This window comes from Sesamum indicum, linkage group LG7, assembly GCF_026168435.1.
Source record: "Sesamum indicum cultivar Baizhima isolate 11 linkage group LG7, ASM2616843v1, whole genome shotgun sequence".
Taxonomy (NCBI): Eukaryota; Viridiplantae; Streptophyta; class Magnoliopsida; order Lamiales; family Pedaliaceae; genus Sesamum; species Sesamum indicum.
The window spans coordinates 10,537,209-10,553,636 of record NC_142663.1 but is presented as its reverse complement, the minus strand read 5'-3'; the positions used below and the strand labels follow the sequence as shown (position 1 = coordinate 10,553,636).

The 16,428-nt window shown below is 32.4% G+C and overlaps 1 protein-coding gene across 4 annotated transcripts; it reads left to right on the top strand.

The window, feature by feature from the left end:
* The first annotated feature begins 302 nt into the window (after positions 1-302).
* On the top strand, positions 303-15,769 carry LOC105180019 (uncharacterized). Of its 4 annotated transcripts, none has more exons than XM_088882569.1 (12): positions 303-724; positions 3,309-3,407; positions 4,722-4,826; positions 5,062-5,184; positions 5,266-5,457; positions 6,690-6,800; positions 6,894-7,031; positions 12,113-12,214; positions 12,303-12,341; positions 12,761-12,806; positions 15,143-15,186; positions 15,472-15,769. In XM_088882569.1, the coding sequence occupies exons 1-12, from the start codon at positions 419-421 to the stop codon at positions 15,490-15,492; spliced, it is 1,326 nt and encodes a 441-aa protein (XP_088738695.1). In that variant the 5' UTR covers positions 303-418; the 3' UTR covers positions 15,493-15,769. The 4 variants fall into 4 exon arrangements, with proteins under 4 accessions (XP_088738695.1, XP_088738693.1, XP_088738696.1 ...); XM_088882567.1 differs by having other exon boundaries at positions 14,910-15,186; XM_088882568.1 differs by having other exon boundaries at positions 304-724; positions 5,272-5,457; positions 14,910-15,186.
* Positions 15,770-16,428: the final 659 nt, after the last annotated feature.

The following is a 16,428-nucleotide window of genomic DNA, read 5'->3' as shown; positions in this document are numbered from 1 at the left end:
ATGTATATACATTTATATTTTTCCAACAATGACCAGTTGAAAAACAATATACATAATTGTGCGTTTATTTAGTTGTAGGTACAGAAATCACTTCTCGATTCCTAATAAAGAACACTTTATGGGGCTATGTAAAGTCAAGAAAATGCATATATTTGCTCTTGTGGTGATCATAGAATAGGTTAAAGTAACTTGGGGTCCAACATGCGCATGACATGCCATTGACCTGGAAGCTTATAGGACCCAATAAGCAAACAAACAAAAAAACATTAATAATAAATGCCAACCACCTACAAGTTTGAAAATTCTTTCTCACATTTTCACATAATTAGCACATTGCCCTACTTGCTACGAAAAACTTATCATCAAACTCAGAAACACACACACACACACTGAGAAAGAGAGATGCAGAGAGGGATGAATGAGGGGAGTTCAGGGCTCAACCAAGCTCTCATTTAGGATATCAACTGGAAAAGGTGACTTCTGCACCCAAATTACTGCCTTTAAAGACACCAGATCAACACTGTTGCTGGCCGGAGCAAGTGATTTTCCATTAACTCAAGCAATGCAAGAAAAAGGGCGGCAGGCAGAGTTTGATCCCATAACTGAGATGGAGATTTCATCCATTCTGGATTCTGGACTACCTTCCCACGAGAAATCTGCACTGCTGGCGTCGTATTTCAGTGAGGATAACACGAGTGGCAGTTCTTCGGGCATCACTGTCCAGGTGAGTCGTCTTCCTGGGTAAATATTCACATTGCTTCTTCACTTTTGTTGATGAGATTAAGGAATCCTTGTTATTTAATTTGGGATGTTATTAGATAAGATGTGGTAAATGGTGTTTTTGTAAGATAAATTATATTGAAACCCCTTAGGTTAGTTATTTATTATACAGGAAAAAATGCTATTTATCCTTAATTCCTGTGTTTTTGTAAATAGAGCAAAATATCCCCTGCAGCCAGCACTGCATTACATGCTCTCTCTTTGCATATGGGCATGATTTTTTATCTATAAAGTATTATTTTATATATTAAATATATTAATACATATAAATATTATCAATAAAAATGATATATATATATATAATTACATATATACACCTTCTTCTTCATCTTCCTCCCCTCACGGCCGACCGCGCCGCTTCCATCTCCGTCTCAAGCACCGCCGACAACCCCCTCCCCAGCCCTCCTGCCGCCCGTTCTCCTCTTTCCGCCAGCACCACCTCCCCTTCTCTCTATATATATACTTGATTTTTTACTTTAATAGATCAATGATTATCATTTCCTCGGCATAATATTATTATGAGGGACAATTATGTAATATGAATATTAAATTGAAAAGAGTCCTTTCAAACTTTATCCCATCCCACCCACTTAGTCCTGATTATTATACTTCTTCAAGTGTGGGTTAAAATTCAGGTCATCTTAGTCCCCGGGACCACCCGGCAGATTAGGCTCAAAATCGTCTATAGGAGGCGTCGAATTTAAATATGAGCTACAAAGTCACTACATAACAAAATTTGAACTATTTACTTTGTTTGATTAGTTTGCATAAGTCAAAAAGTATAAGATAGTTTGTTGTTTATTTTGAAAGATTGAATCCCGATATAATAGCTTAAGCAGAGTGTTATTTACTATAAAAGCTCCATATCTCATCCCACCAACCTTGATGGGTTGAGTCATCATGATAATAGTGACCATTGCAAGGACTTGAAATATCTTTTTGTCCCCAATTCACCACTTGCACTTACCTTCACAATTATGTTGGTAGTTTTGTTTCTTTTATTTTTTTTGTTGGTAATTTCATATTACGGTTTTTTCCTGTAGCGACATTTTTCACGTGATAATTTAGTAATAGTGAAAGACTTTATTTTATTTTATTTACATTATTTATAAAATTCTACGTAATTTGTTCTCCATTATTTCTATTTTAATTTAATGTGACGACCACGATTGTTTATTTGAAATTTTTCTAATTGTGTGTGTCGTAGTGTATATTGCACAATGTGAGAATTTATCTTAATTTTCCATCTAAATCCTAACAAAAGGGCATCATGTATGAACAATGAATTCTCACAGCAATGTCAGTGTAATTTTAGAAGTTTTTGGGAGAAAGTGTAATTTTACATTTTCAAAGGAGGTTTAAGTGTAATTAAACCCTAAAAATTACGGCTATAGATACTATTTATCATGATTAAACAAAAAGCCTCTATAGAAAATTAAGTTTTGACTATGGTTAATTAGCTTTTGTCATAGTTTTACCGACTAAATCATTTGTTATGATTTTTAATTGTAGCTAATATTTCGACTTCGTTTACAAAAATAATGGCTAACAGCTGTCTGCCATTGATAAACTCGTTATGATTTTTACTTTTAACCATTATATATAATTAAGCATAAAAAAAATAATTATTTTAAAAAGTTTCGTTCATAATATAAAGGTATAGTTGAGTGGTACTAATGTGAAATAAATAATTTATATAGAATTTTATTTTCCAAAAGTAGAATTTCGTTTTTAACATTCTAAAAGAATATTTGTTTTAGATCTGACAAAATATTATTCATAAATTGTACTTAATTAATAAGCAACATTAGGAAATCCAGACTGAACCAGCCGATTCGATCGACAACCGATCCTTCAACTAGTAGGGGTTCATATTAAAATTGTTTAGTCAAAAATCGGGATGGATCGATCAAAATCGGGCTGCCGTATGTACTAGTGAAAATCGATCAATGTAATTGTTCTTTTTTTAAGAGATGCAAAACTCAAACTAAAGAAAAAGGTGACAAAACAAGAGGAAATTCTAGCTCGGACTCTATTCGATCAAACTCGAACCAATCATATGACAAGTGCAACACCTTACCATGTGATTGGTGTACAGTCCAAAGAAAGTGACCAATCACATTTAACTCTGTCATTGATTTTGTTCGGCCAAATCTGATCCAATCAAAAATTTTCCCAAAACATGTTGGATTTTTCTCCTCGTTTCTTCACTCCTTCTTTCTCCCGATATTTTTGTATTTGTATTTATCTAGGGTTTAATGTAATTCAACCCTGGATTACTTGTATTTTTCCTATTTATTTTATATTGAGGCAGTCGTTGTTATCTCTGTTAATTCAAAATAGGGTCAATTGCTTTTACCTCTTTGAAGCAACAAAGGCAGCAACCACTCTGATTAATATAGTATGGTTCGAGTCCATCAGTATTTTCAATTTGGTCCAATTGATCAGATCAATCAAGGAGCCATTCTCAAATCCGATTTTCAAAACATTGATAATGAGTTGGAAATAATAAATAAATTCATGTACAGGAAAAAACTAATCATAAGAAAGCCGACACGAAGAGTAATGCTCCTCCAGAGGAAATAAAAAATAAAGCTTCTTGCAGTTCTTCAGGAGTAGAGCTCCAGGTGAGTCCTCTACCTACTATGTAACATGGTTTTCGTTTTGCTACATACTTTTAATTGCAGTTTATTTATCTATATTATTTATTAAAAATGTGTATATATATTTATTTATTTACAAGTATAATAAATTCATATATATATATTTATATTTATATATATATTATGGATACGTATCAAGTGTGTTTCGACTGTTATGTAATGTAAATTTATTTCTTGAGATTATGATAAAAAGGTATGTGCTTGCGATTTCTTTTAAACAAACACATAGTTTTTGTTTTTCTTAATACACACTCATCGTATTTGCCCTACTGCTAGTTTATTTACAACAAATGATTAGGCTAAAAACGAATAGGAAGTCTCCAGCTTGTTTGTTTGTGTTCTTTTAATAGGTTTTTGTGTGAAATGAAAATATATATGCTTGGATTAATTAATGAAATTGTATTTTATATTAAATTATGGTGCCAAATTAATATATTTTTTATAAGAATACATATAAGCAAATATATTTTACTGTTAAACTTCTTATTAAAAGCCCAGGGAGATGGGTTGCTCTTTTTGTCATTTTAAAAGGGGTATTAACGGCCAGGATTTTGTCAGATGTAAATTAGCTTCGGAAAATGCAGGCGGAAATAACCATAAAAATTAAGTGTCAGCCATCCCGATTTTTGAAGCAATCATTTAATAGTATCAGAGACGGAAATAGAGACAGAATATAACATATTTTAGTGGAATTATATATCCGTCTCTGATATAGAAATTATTAATAATTTATCATAGAGAAAAAGCTTCAGTCTCTAAATCCGTCTTTGATACAGATGGATATAATTCCGTCTCTAATATCCTGTTTTCTTATAGTGAAAATAAATCAAACTATTTGATACTCGATTGAAATCAATAGTAAAAGCTCGTTTCCTCGATTTGTTAAACTTAACATGACAAACTTGGATAAAAATTTTTGTTCGACAAACTTTCAAATTCGATTTTAACTCGATTCGATTAGTTCAAAAATAATAACATATACTTAAAAATATTGAATTATTTAGACTCAACTCATGTTTGACTCATCAACTCACGCTCATTTTAGCTTAATTAGATCATCAATCAAATCAAATTCACACATAATTTTTCTTAAGTTTGATAATAATTTAAACAAACTTGAACAATAATCAGTTCGCATCGACTCGAATAATTTACTGCTCCAGATAGGCCAATTGTAAATGCAAAAAAATTTAATACTTATTTCCTTACATGTTAACACAATATGCGGTATATAAGTGGTTGCCTGCACTGTTCTAATAATTAAATAAATTCATGTAGGAAAAAAATAAACACAGGGATGAAGCCAACGCAAAGGAAGAACATAATAGTGATAAAGAACCAGAATTGAAGGAGTCGTCTCTGTCACATCCTTCGTCTGAACAAGTCAGTCGCCAATAATTTTGTAAATAGGGAAATAAACGTAATTTTAGTCCCATAATTTAGAGGGCTTAGCATTTTTATTTCTGCACGAATTAATATTTTTTATCGTGCGAACCCAAAAATGTCATCCCATCTAAATTATAAGACTAAAATTACAATTTTTTCTTGTAAATACATTAATGTTTCTGATAATTGAACGAACTATTATATATATATATATATATATATATATATATAGGGAAAAGGTAAGCACATGGGAGCCATGGCAAAGGAAAAAGACAATGATCACTTACTCTGCAAGGATGAGAAATCAGAAGTGCAGGATGATGATAAGTCTCTATCACATCCTACGTCTCAACAGGTCAGTTACGATGGAATACTAGGGTTTTTGGCATAATATATATGTTCAAGAATTTATGATCATTTGATTGTGATTGATGAGATTAAGGCAAAGACAAAGGGGGCCCTTGATGATCCTCTTACAAATGAGGAGATTTCATCAATATTGCACTCCACTCTATCTAAGAAGGACAAATTATCCCTGTTGATACTTTCCAATTTGAACGGGGTGGAAAACTCTCCATTGGAAACTAAAACGTCCACGTCCACCACCCCATTGAAAGTCGAGGTCAAGGTAAGTTCTCTCATCCGTTGCTATATATAAGCGAACAGGTGACAAATTATAGCACTTGGATTCTCGATTTTGTAAAATTTCAATACATTGCATGCTGTAGATTCTGATTTGGCCGGAATTCAATCACGTCTGGCTCACATGACATAACGTCGAGGAATTTTCAATTTTTGAAGGAAAAATTTACGTTTGTTTTGCTCGTAAGAATTGAAATTGCTGCTCATCGAACTTAATTTTTTCACTGCATCTTAATTTATATGACTAAAATTGAAACTTCACCAAATAAATCACAATTATCTAAATTTTGGTCTTAAAAATTAAAAAGGTGGATATAAGTTTGATGAGTAGTAATTTTGATTCCCACGTGCAAAAAGCATAAGAATTTTTGCTCCAAACGGGCAAATCCCCAAGTTGTAGTTACGTAAGCCTTATGTGATTAAGCTCTGGCAAAATTAAAAGAAATAATTATATTTATACCCACTCACCTATGATTTATGGTCTGTTTAACAAATTACTCCTATCTTTTAGATAATTATACATAAATCCACTAAATATTAATATTACTTACACAAATCATCCCTTATTTTTTTTTTGAAAAATTACAAACACACCCCTTAAAACTGTTAACATAATTACATAAACTACCCTTAATTTTTGATTGTCAGGGATAGTTTTTATAATCATACAAATGATAGGGATTATAGACTAGCTAGGGGTGTAAATCGATCGATATATATAAATAGACTATATAAATAGATATATATATATATATATAAATGGACTATAAATTAGAGGTGTAAATATAATTATTCCAAATTAAAATTCTGATGGCAATGGACTGGAACTGCACAAAATTGAAAATATAATAAAGTAAATTTGCCATCTCGATATATGGCTACAGTGAAATGACACCCCAAAAAAATTAGGATCATAAATAAAATTTTGCTTGCCTGCATATATATATATATATATATATATGTCGGTTTATCATTATAAAGAATTTTATTTTGTCTAATTATTTTGGAGAAATAAAACTGTCATGTAATGATTTTATGAAATTAAATATAATATGGACTCTTAGCACATGCAATGATGCAATGCAAAACCGTGAATATTATATAATTATCATTATACTGTTTTATCTAACTTAGTATCTCCATGATGATGCAGAATCTATTAATATTATGATTTAGTATTTGAAATTTGCATTGTAAAATTTAACTTAATTTACCTAGGAAAAAGTTCAACATAATGAAACGGAAGTGAAGAGAGACGTGGAAGATCACTTACCTAGTGATGACAGAAAGATTGATGAGCGTTTATCACATAGTTCGCCTCGACAAGAAGTAAGTATAAGTTGAAAGCTTTTTTTTAAGTTAGAATTTCTCGTAGGAAGAAGAGGGTTTTCATCTTCTTTATCTTATATATAATTATTGCAGGAACAAGCCAAGGTTTATCCTAATTTCAAACTAACTTCAGATGAGAAATCACAACCGTTGGTGTATGATCGTACTGAGGTAGACGTACGTTGGTCAAAACTAAGCTCGTCCAGCACTTCATCGAGAAACGAGTTCAAGGTGAGATGTTTTTGCCCAGTGACAAATTTATGTACCATTTTGGTTATTAATTATTATACAATAACAACATAAAAAATTATAGTCACTTTTTTCCGAGATAAAACTGTTAGGAGAGGAAGAGGGACAAGGAGTAGAGAAAAATAAACTTAAGATTAATTTCTATGGAATTTCTTTGTCTTGTCTTACAAAATGCCAACTTACAAGTAGCTATTTATAGATGCACAAAAGCACCCTTCAAACTAGTCTAGCTCATGATTTTTGTGCCAATATTTAATTTGGTCTAATACAATTATCAAAACATATTAACTATAAATATTGACCAACCTATTGGAACTCTCGAATTACATTTAACAATAGCCCCTCTTAATTTGAAATTTCTTGTTTTATTGCAAGACATGCTCTCAGTCTTCGAAAATCTTCAATCTTCAATGCCTTCGTGAAAATGTCTGCAATTTGATCTTGGGTCTTCACATGTTTGAGCTCTACTACATTATTCCATATGCATTCTTTAATATAATGATACCTTGTATCTATGTGCTTGCTTCTTTCATGGAACACTGTATTTTTAGCAAGTGCTTGTGTTGATTTGTTGTCAATGCAAAAGTCTGTCGCCTTTTCTTGAGATATGTGAAGCTCTTTCAACATTTTCTAAACCAAACAGCATGGCAGGTGCAAGAAGTTGCAGCTACATATTCAAACTCATAAGTTGACAAAGTCACTATAGGTTGCTTCTTTGAATACCATGAGATAGCACAATCACCCATGAAAAATACAAAATAAGTTGTACTTTTCCTATCCTTAATATGTCCCCCAAAGTCACTATCACGAAATCCTTTAAAAGTGAAATCATTGGATCGAGAATAGAATATCACAAATCAAGCTTACCTTTTAGGTAGCGAAGAATCCTTTTAGCGACTTTCATATGGCTTGAAGTAGGAATTTCCATAAAACGACTTATTACCCTAACAGCGAAAAGGATATCTGGTCTTGTACATGTCAAATATCAACTTCCCACAAGACTATTGAATAAAGTCGGATTCACATTTTCTTCATCTCCAAACTTGGATAACTTCAAACCTGTCTCCAAAGGTGTATTTACGGGATTGCAGTCAAGCATATTAAACTTTTAGAACTTCTTTTGCATATCCTACTTGAGAAAGGAACATACCTTACTTCATTTGTTTCACCTCTAGGCCCAAATAATATAACATGAGGCCTAGATCAGTAATGTCAAACTCAAGAGATATTTCTTTCTTGAATTTTTCAAACTCACTCGGATTGTTGTCGGTGAAAATTAGATCATCATCATAAAGACACACGAGCAAAATATCACCATTATCATGAATTTTAATATAAACCGCATCTTCATTAAGGCAACGAACAAACCCATTTTCTTGAAAGTATTTGTCGATGAGACTATTCCATTCTCCTGGGGCTTGTTTTAAACCATATAAAACCTTCTCCAGTTTCAAGACTTTATCTTTATGTCCATCAATCTCATACCCCAAAGGTTGCTCGACATACACCTCATCTTCAAGGTATCCATTCAAAAAGGCCGATTTGACATCTAGCTGATAGATGTTCCACTTCATTTGAGTTGCCAATGCAATGAGTAACCGAATGCTCTCGGTTCGAGCAACAGGTGCAAAGACTTCATTGTAATCAACCCTAGTCTTTTGCTTGAAGCCTTTTACCACAAATCTTGCTTTGTATTTTTTTACCATACCTTATGCATTTTTCTTTACTTTGTACACCCACTTCACTCCAATTGCTTTATGGTCCTTGGGAAGAGATGATAATTCCCAAGTATTATTCTTCTCAATGGACTTGATCTCTTCATCCATGGCTTTTCTCCATCTTTTATCCTGCATAGCCTCGTTAAAAGTTAAAGGCTCACTATCTGCAAAAAAACAGTACAGTGCATCATTATCCAAAGTAACTTCATGAGATCTCTCATATATATCATCAAGACTTCTTAATTTTAGTGGGCTTACACTCGAACTTTTTTCAAGAGCAGGAGATAGAGGTTGAGAAGGGGTTGGTGTAGCATTTTGATCAAGTTGCATGTTATCTTGTTCTTCTCCAAAATAAGGAAGAAAATGATAAGATTTTTCATTTTCAGCTTTCCAATTCCACATGCCTTCTTCATCGCACTCAACATCATGGCTTACTACCACTTTGTTATTACTTGGATTGAACAATCTATATCTGGAATGATAGTCATATCTAACAAACACATGCTTTACACTTCGCTCATCAAGCTTCGATCGTTCTTGGTTGGGACATGTACATAAGCAATGCTTCCAAACATTCGCAAATGACTAACATTCGATTTCCTCCCAATCCATGCTTCTTGAGAAATTCAATTTTTGACATTCAATGTTGGAGAGTGGTTTGTCAAATAGACCGTACATGATACTGCTTCAGCCCAAAACTCTTTCAGCATGCTTTTTTCTTTTAGCATACTCTATGCCATATTAAGAATGGTTCTATTTTTCCTCTCAACTAAGCCATTTTATTAGGGCGATCCGGGAACTTTCATGGGATGACGAATCTCATTAGTTGTAGAAAAATGATTGAATTCGTTCGAAGTGAACTCGCCTCATGATCTGATCTTAAGGCTTTGATTTCATAGCCACTTTCTTTCTCCACAAGTGATTTGAATTTTTTAAAAAGTAGCAAAAGCCTCCGATTTTAGCTTCAAAAAGTAAGTCCATGTCTTTCTACTAAAATCATAAATGAAGAGTATAAAATATTTATCTTACCAAGTGAAGACGGATTAATTGGTCCACACATATCCGTATGCACAAGTTCAAGTGGCTTGGTTGCTCTCCATGTTGTTTCATTTGGAAAATTCTTTCTTGTGTGTTTTCCAACTTCACACAAGTGATTGGGATGGTTGATTGAGGGTATCCCGTACACCATCTTCTTTTCTCCAATTTCTCGTAGCGCACCAAAATTTAGATGCCCATATCTCTTGTGTCATTGTCACGCCACATCTTGCACATGAACCTTCAAACACTTTGCTTCAATAGTTTTCATGTTTAATTTGAACATTTTATTTTTTGACATCACCACCTTTGCAAGCAACTTAGCATTTCGATCTTGCAACCAAAGGCGATTATTCTTCATGAGAATTTCATATCCATTTCAAGAAATTGGCCCAAACTCAAAATATTACTCTTCAATTTAGGCACGTAATAAACATCAGATGTTAGTTTATGGTTACCATCCTTGGTAGAAATGAGAATTGTTCCTTTCCCTTCAATGTAAATATTTGACGAATCTCCAAAGAAAACATTACCTCGCACCGTCTCATCAAGTTCCACATGTTGTCTTTGTAGCCAAACATGTGATTGCTCGCACCATTATCCAAGTACCACAAATTGTTGTTGTATTGTTCTTCATCTTTGATTGTCAGCAACAATATTGACTCTTCAATTTCTTGATTATCGACAACAAGAATTGTTTTTTCCTTCACATCTTTAGTCACATCTTGGCATTCCAAAGCAAAATAACCAAGTCTATAATACTTGTAGCATTCCACATTAGATTTGTCATACCTTCTTTTATTTGACTTTGAAAATAATATTGTCCTCTTTCCCTTATTCTTCCACGGTCTCTTTGTGAAGGTTGACTTTTTTCTTCATTATTGGAATTGTTTCCAACTCCCCTTCCATGTCCACTTTGGCCTCTCACATATGCTCTTTCTTGTTTGTATCCTCGTGCACGTCCTTTGAAATAACTTTTATTTTCTCCATCCTTTTCTAAAGTAGCCTTGGATTTGAAAACTTGCTCCAAAGGCTCATCTAGACTTCTTTTAATTTTTTCTTCATGGGCTTGTAGAGATCCTTCCCAATTCTTCAATGGTCGTTACGTCTAGATCTTTTATTTCTTCAATGACACACACAATATAATCAACCTTTGCAATCAAACAACCAAGTATCTTCTCGACAACATGTACATTATCGATTTTATCTCCATATCTCTTTAGCTGATTTGCAACAGCCTTTACCCTCGAACAATAATCCGAAATCACTTCGAATTCATTCATTCTCAAAGCTTTAAACTCACCTTTTAGTGATTGAAGTCGGACTTACTTTACTTTATCAACACCTTGGAGAGATTTCGCCAAAATCTCCGAAGCTTCTTTCGAAGTAGTAACCCTTGCCACCTTTGCGAACATTGTATCATCTAAACATTAACGGATGAGGGTTAGAGCTTGTTGATCCTTTTTCTTTGTCTTTGACAAAGTATCCTTCTTCGTTTGAGATAACGTTGCTTCATTTTGAGGTTTCTCAAGCCATTCTCTACAACCTCCCCCATATCTTGGGAGCCAAGTACCGCTCTCATTTGTAGGCACCACATTTCATAATTTTCTTTTGTAAGACAAGAAAATTGAAAAGAACCTACCCCATTATTCATCATTTTTTTAAAAGTGGCTCTGATGCCACTTTATTAAGAGAGGAAGAGAGACGAGGAGTAGAGGAAGACAAACTTAAAAGTAATTTCTATGGAATTTCTTTGTCTTGTCTTATAAAATGCCAACTTACAAGTAGCTATTTATAGATACTAAAAAGCAACCTTCAAACTAGTCTAGCTCATGATTTTTGTGACAATATTTAATTTGATCTAATACAATGACCAAAACATATTAACTACGAATATTGACCAACTTATGGAAATGTCAAATTACATTTAACAAAAACCAGTAGGTATTATAACCAACTTAATCGAAGGCTAAAACTGTTTGAACAATAGATAAACCAGCCAAAGAGAATAAATGAGAAAACAAAAGAAGCTCAACTCTAGTTCATGAATCACAGTTTCAAGCCTGCAATAGTCTACTAAATAATATTATCACTTGATATTTTATCATTAATATTATATTTTATCGTAATTAGATGATTTTACTATTTAATTTTTCTAAAGAATTTCATAATTATATAGGAATCATATAATAGAGGCTTTGTTTTTAATTCTTTGTTATTATTGTTGACAAAATTACATAAAAAAAAAAAAAAAAACCTTTTGGTTTTTTTGGGGACAATGGAGTAATAAACATTAATGAACTCATGTAGGGAAAAGGTCATCAACATGTGGAAACGGAAGGTAAGGATGAGCATGACAATGGGTCACTAAAATGGATTGACGAGGCCGGTTCCACATTTCTTTCACAAAGAGTAAGTTTATATTTTTCTTATTATTATGAAATGATGAATTTGAATTTACTAACAATTGATTTCCTTTTTTTTTTGTCCTCTTGAGTAGGTTCACGTGGAGGACAGTCATGTCTCTCTGGAGCTGAAGGTGATACTGATAATACATAGACACTAGGGTTTATTAGTTAGGAATAATCGATGTGATGATCATATTGCTTATGTTGCTTTAATAATATCAAATGACCACTTCATTAAAAGCATAATAAGTTATTAAAAGAAAGAATTATTCAATATTCTAAGAAATAATTATCTAGGATTTAATGCAATTTATTTTCTTATAATATGAAAAAAAAAAGAGCAAAAAATTTTCAATGAATTCTTTTTAGTAAATTTCCCCCTATTTAAACTGTTGATAGGCAGATATATAATTTACTTTATTTCTCAAAATATAGAAAAATAATTTACTATTTTTTTTTATAATAAAATTTCAGTCATTTCACATATTATATGAGGGTAAATTGCTTTTGAACTATTATCTAACTCGTGTCTTTACTCAATTTGTGGCAGCACGAACTTGTTATTGCAAAAGTCGAGGGTGCTCAGAATATCAACGGTACGTACGTAGTTGTGCAAATGATTGCTTAAAAGGAGTTTATTTTTCTTTTTCGGTAAATCATTCATATGACCTCGAAATCAAATATTAAGTTGTTGATTAGTTTTTCATATATAATTCAAAAGTTGATATGCTTTTAAGTAATTAATTTGCTTCATTGGGAAATAATTCGACCAAGATAAAAATTATATATTATTATTATTTAATAAAAGAAGTGTCAACTTATTGAATAACCATTATTTTAATAAAAGAAGGTAATTTACACTCTTTTATGACTCAACACACTCCTTCCATTTGATCTGTCATTCTTTTCATTTTTCATATTTTCTCACGATTTTTATCTCTCTCTCTCTCTTCTCAACTCTGACTTCTTTATCTTCTCTCATTAACTTCATGTCTCTTTCTCTTGTCTCAGTGACGACTTCTAATTTTTTTCTACGTTTCTTGAGGTAAAATAGATTTTATTGATGATAAAAGGGAGTCCGAAGCAATTGCATAAGTGATAACCTCTAGAAGCTCAGAACCCTCTATGGTAGTACATGGGGATAATTACAGTTTTGGTCCTTATAGATTGGCACTAATTTGTTTTCAGTCCTTAAATATATTGAAGTTCTAGTTTAATCTTTCAACTTTTAAAATATTAATAGGTTCAATTCTTGGGCCGAATTAATAACCATTTTACCCTTTCGAAGAAAACATATAGTCCAACTATCTTTTTCATATGATCATGATCAGGACCAATATGCTTTCGAGAATAAAATTAAGTTTTTATAAATTTATACATTTCTTTGACAGTCTTATTCTCCGGTATTCCAAGTCCTCAGTATTCCCAGGTAGTGTGGTTGGAGAAAGTCCGTAAAACCGAGTACTTGGAATACAAGGGGATAAGGCGGCCAAAGAAAGGTATCACTAGACGAATTATAGCGTTTAACTATGGTTAATTGTTATGGTAAATACCAAATAGATGTAGCAAATACTTATTGACAACGGCCATGCAAAAGGATTTGCCATGGCTAAAAGCCAAGGAAAATGTTTTCACCATGGTTCTTAATCGTGGCAAATAATTTTTTCATGGTAGAAAAGCTAATTTTTTCAATCAGTTTTGCTTAACCGTAATTAATAGTAGTCATTTACCATGGTTTTTAGCCATAGCCTTTAATATTGTAACCAATAGTAATTTTTTTCTAATATATGAATTTATGGAGGCTTAATTTTATTTTTAAAAGCATATTGAACCAGATCATGAATATAGAAAAAAGATAGTTGGACTATACGTTCTCTTTGAAAGGCAAAATGGTCATTAATTAGACCTAATGATTGAAACTGTTAATATTTTAAAAGTTGAAGGAATAAAATAGAACTTTAATATATTTAGGGATTGAAAATGCATTAGTGACAATATATGAGGACCAAAGCTGTAATTATCACATAGTGCATGCATTCTTGGACAAAAGCATGGGCCACCATGTTAACTGTTCTAGAGACCACACATAAATGCTAACTGGAGAGGGAGGTTGTAAGAGATGGAATCTCAACTAGTATAACCCTAATGCTCGACATTTAAATATTTTTGTCCTCAATATGAAGAATTTTAAAATTACAAGATAAAATTGCTAAAATAAACTCATACAAGACTCAAATTGCTAACCCCCATATTACAGGGTTAAAATTGTATCTTTTTGTATTTGTGCCAAGCAACATATGAGTAAGTTGTTCCTCTATGTATAGACTCCCTTTGTCCAGCTTACCATGCCTACAGAAGTTCAGAAAACTTGTCCTTCTTGAATAACAAGACAAGAACATGTTAAAAAAAGTATACAATCTTTATTTGTATTGAATACTTGCTGTCGGATTGCATCTATTTGAACCAAATATACATAAATACAAGGATTTCAGTTAGTGTCAACATCGTCATCATTGTAGTCAACGTAAGATTGGTCTATGTTATTGTCAATTTAGCAATGTGATTGGGTGGTCCAGCCACGGTGTTCCTCTCTAATAAAAACGAAGGTGCTTTCCTAATATGTCAGGTAATGGAGGTAGATCTGCAAAATAAAAGATGGAATGATCCATAGTGTTTGTATTTACAATCTCGTATTTCAGGAGAAGAAGATGAAACAATTAACAAAGAGGAAGTTGTTTGCAAATATTGCTTCAAGAACATGATCAATGAAGAAAATGTGTTGAAGGCAAAATGCAAATGCAAATTAACTCTAATACATGAAGAGTGTGCAAAAATATGGTCTGCAGAAAAAGGAAATAAGTGTACTGCCTGTGAAGAAGAGATCAGAAACATTCATGTGACTTTAGTAATGGCTACTTCTTTCCCTTCACAGACCGGTGTGGAAAAGTTCGACAAGCCTACTTCTGTTTCTACACGGTAATAAATAAGTTCTTGAATTAGTTAATTTTATTATCTCAATGTCTTGTGTACAAAATATCTCTGAGTTAGTAAAATATCTTCGATAAAAACACCGACACCATTGGATATCAATGTGGTGTTTGTTTCTTCAATATGGGCACCGATGAATTAGTTTCATAATCTAATATATTAACTAGATCAGTAAATTTGTACCGAAGGTAAGTTCCTAGTAAAACTAGTTTTGTGTAGCACATTGCCACAAATAGTTTAAAGTTGTACTAAATATCTCAAGTTCTTTTGCAGGTGTTGGAGTTGCTTATTTAACTTTTAACCTTTGATGGAGTACTATAATGAATAGAAAGTATAGAAAGAATAGCTTCTCAATTTATGATATATATATATATATATATACAGTTGAAATAATGTTTATTTTGACCAATTATTTCATCATCGTAGGTAAGCCTCTCTAGGTGAGGGTGTGCATCCCTAGAACTTAGCGTTTGCATGGTGTTTTGTCCTTGTGCTGTCTCTTGGCTTCCATTTTCCTCAGCTTTCTGATTGTGATTTTGAATTGGATAGTTTGGTTGAGGTTTCTTTTAAATTTTCTATTTTGGTGGTTTGGTCTAATGCAATGGTATGTCAAGGTCAATATAAATGTCTAAAACATGCGTTGAAACTCCAATTAGAGGGTGAGGTCGAGCATCTAGTCCCATTTTTCTTCCAGTGTCTTCCTAGCTTCTATCTACAATGAGCGAAGGACTTCTTTTGCAAATCCATTGCAAATTCCATCAAAAAAAATGGGGGAATTTAAATTTAAAATGTATGTAAAAAATTGTTACAAACTCCATTGATATTACTCTAATTCTGGAGGGAAAATTTTCAAAAAATTTAAGAAACTAGTGATGGATTTTGCGATGAATTCACTCTCACCATTGGAAAATCAGTCGGAAATGTTGTTTGTATTCGTCGAGGGAAAAATAGTCTGATTTTCCTGATATGATACCTACATTTGAGAACCGCAGTAATTTGTCTGAAATTTCAAAGAAAGGTAAGATGGTATCAATATGACATATCTAACGGTCAGATTATGGTCATATCGAATGATGTAGTGTAATGATAGTTGATTACAACAACAAACTTATAAATAAGGACATTCATTTATCGTATTTGATGAAAGAAAAAATTAAGGAAATATTGACATTCTCAAAAATGGTATACTATATAATTGTAATTAAATCGTACGTTCCATTATTAAGTTAT

Bases quoted from the DNA above. Each gene is read 5' to 3' on its own strand.
- LOC105180019 (XM_088882567.1), top strand. From the start codon at position 419: ATGAGGGGAGTTCAGGGCTCAACCAAGCTCTCATTTAGGATATCAACT. The intron at 6,801-6,893 runs GTAAGTATAAGT...TAATTATTGCAG, and splicing joins ATAGTTCGCCTCGACAAGAA to GAACAAGCCAAGGTTTATCC. The intron at 12,342-12,760 runs GTGATACTGATA...AATTTGTGGCAG, and splicing joins ATGTCTCTCTGGAGCTGAAG to CACGAACTTGTTATTGCAAA.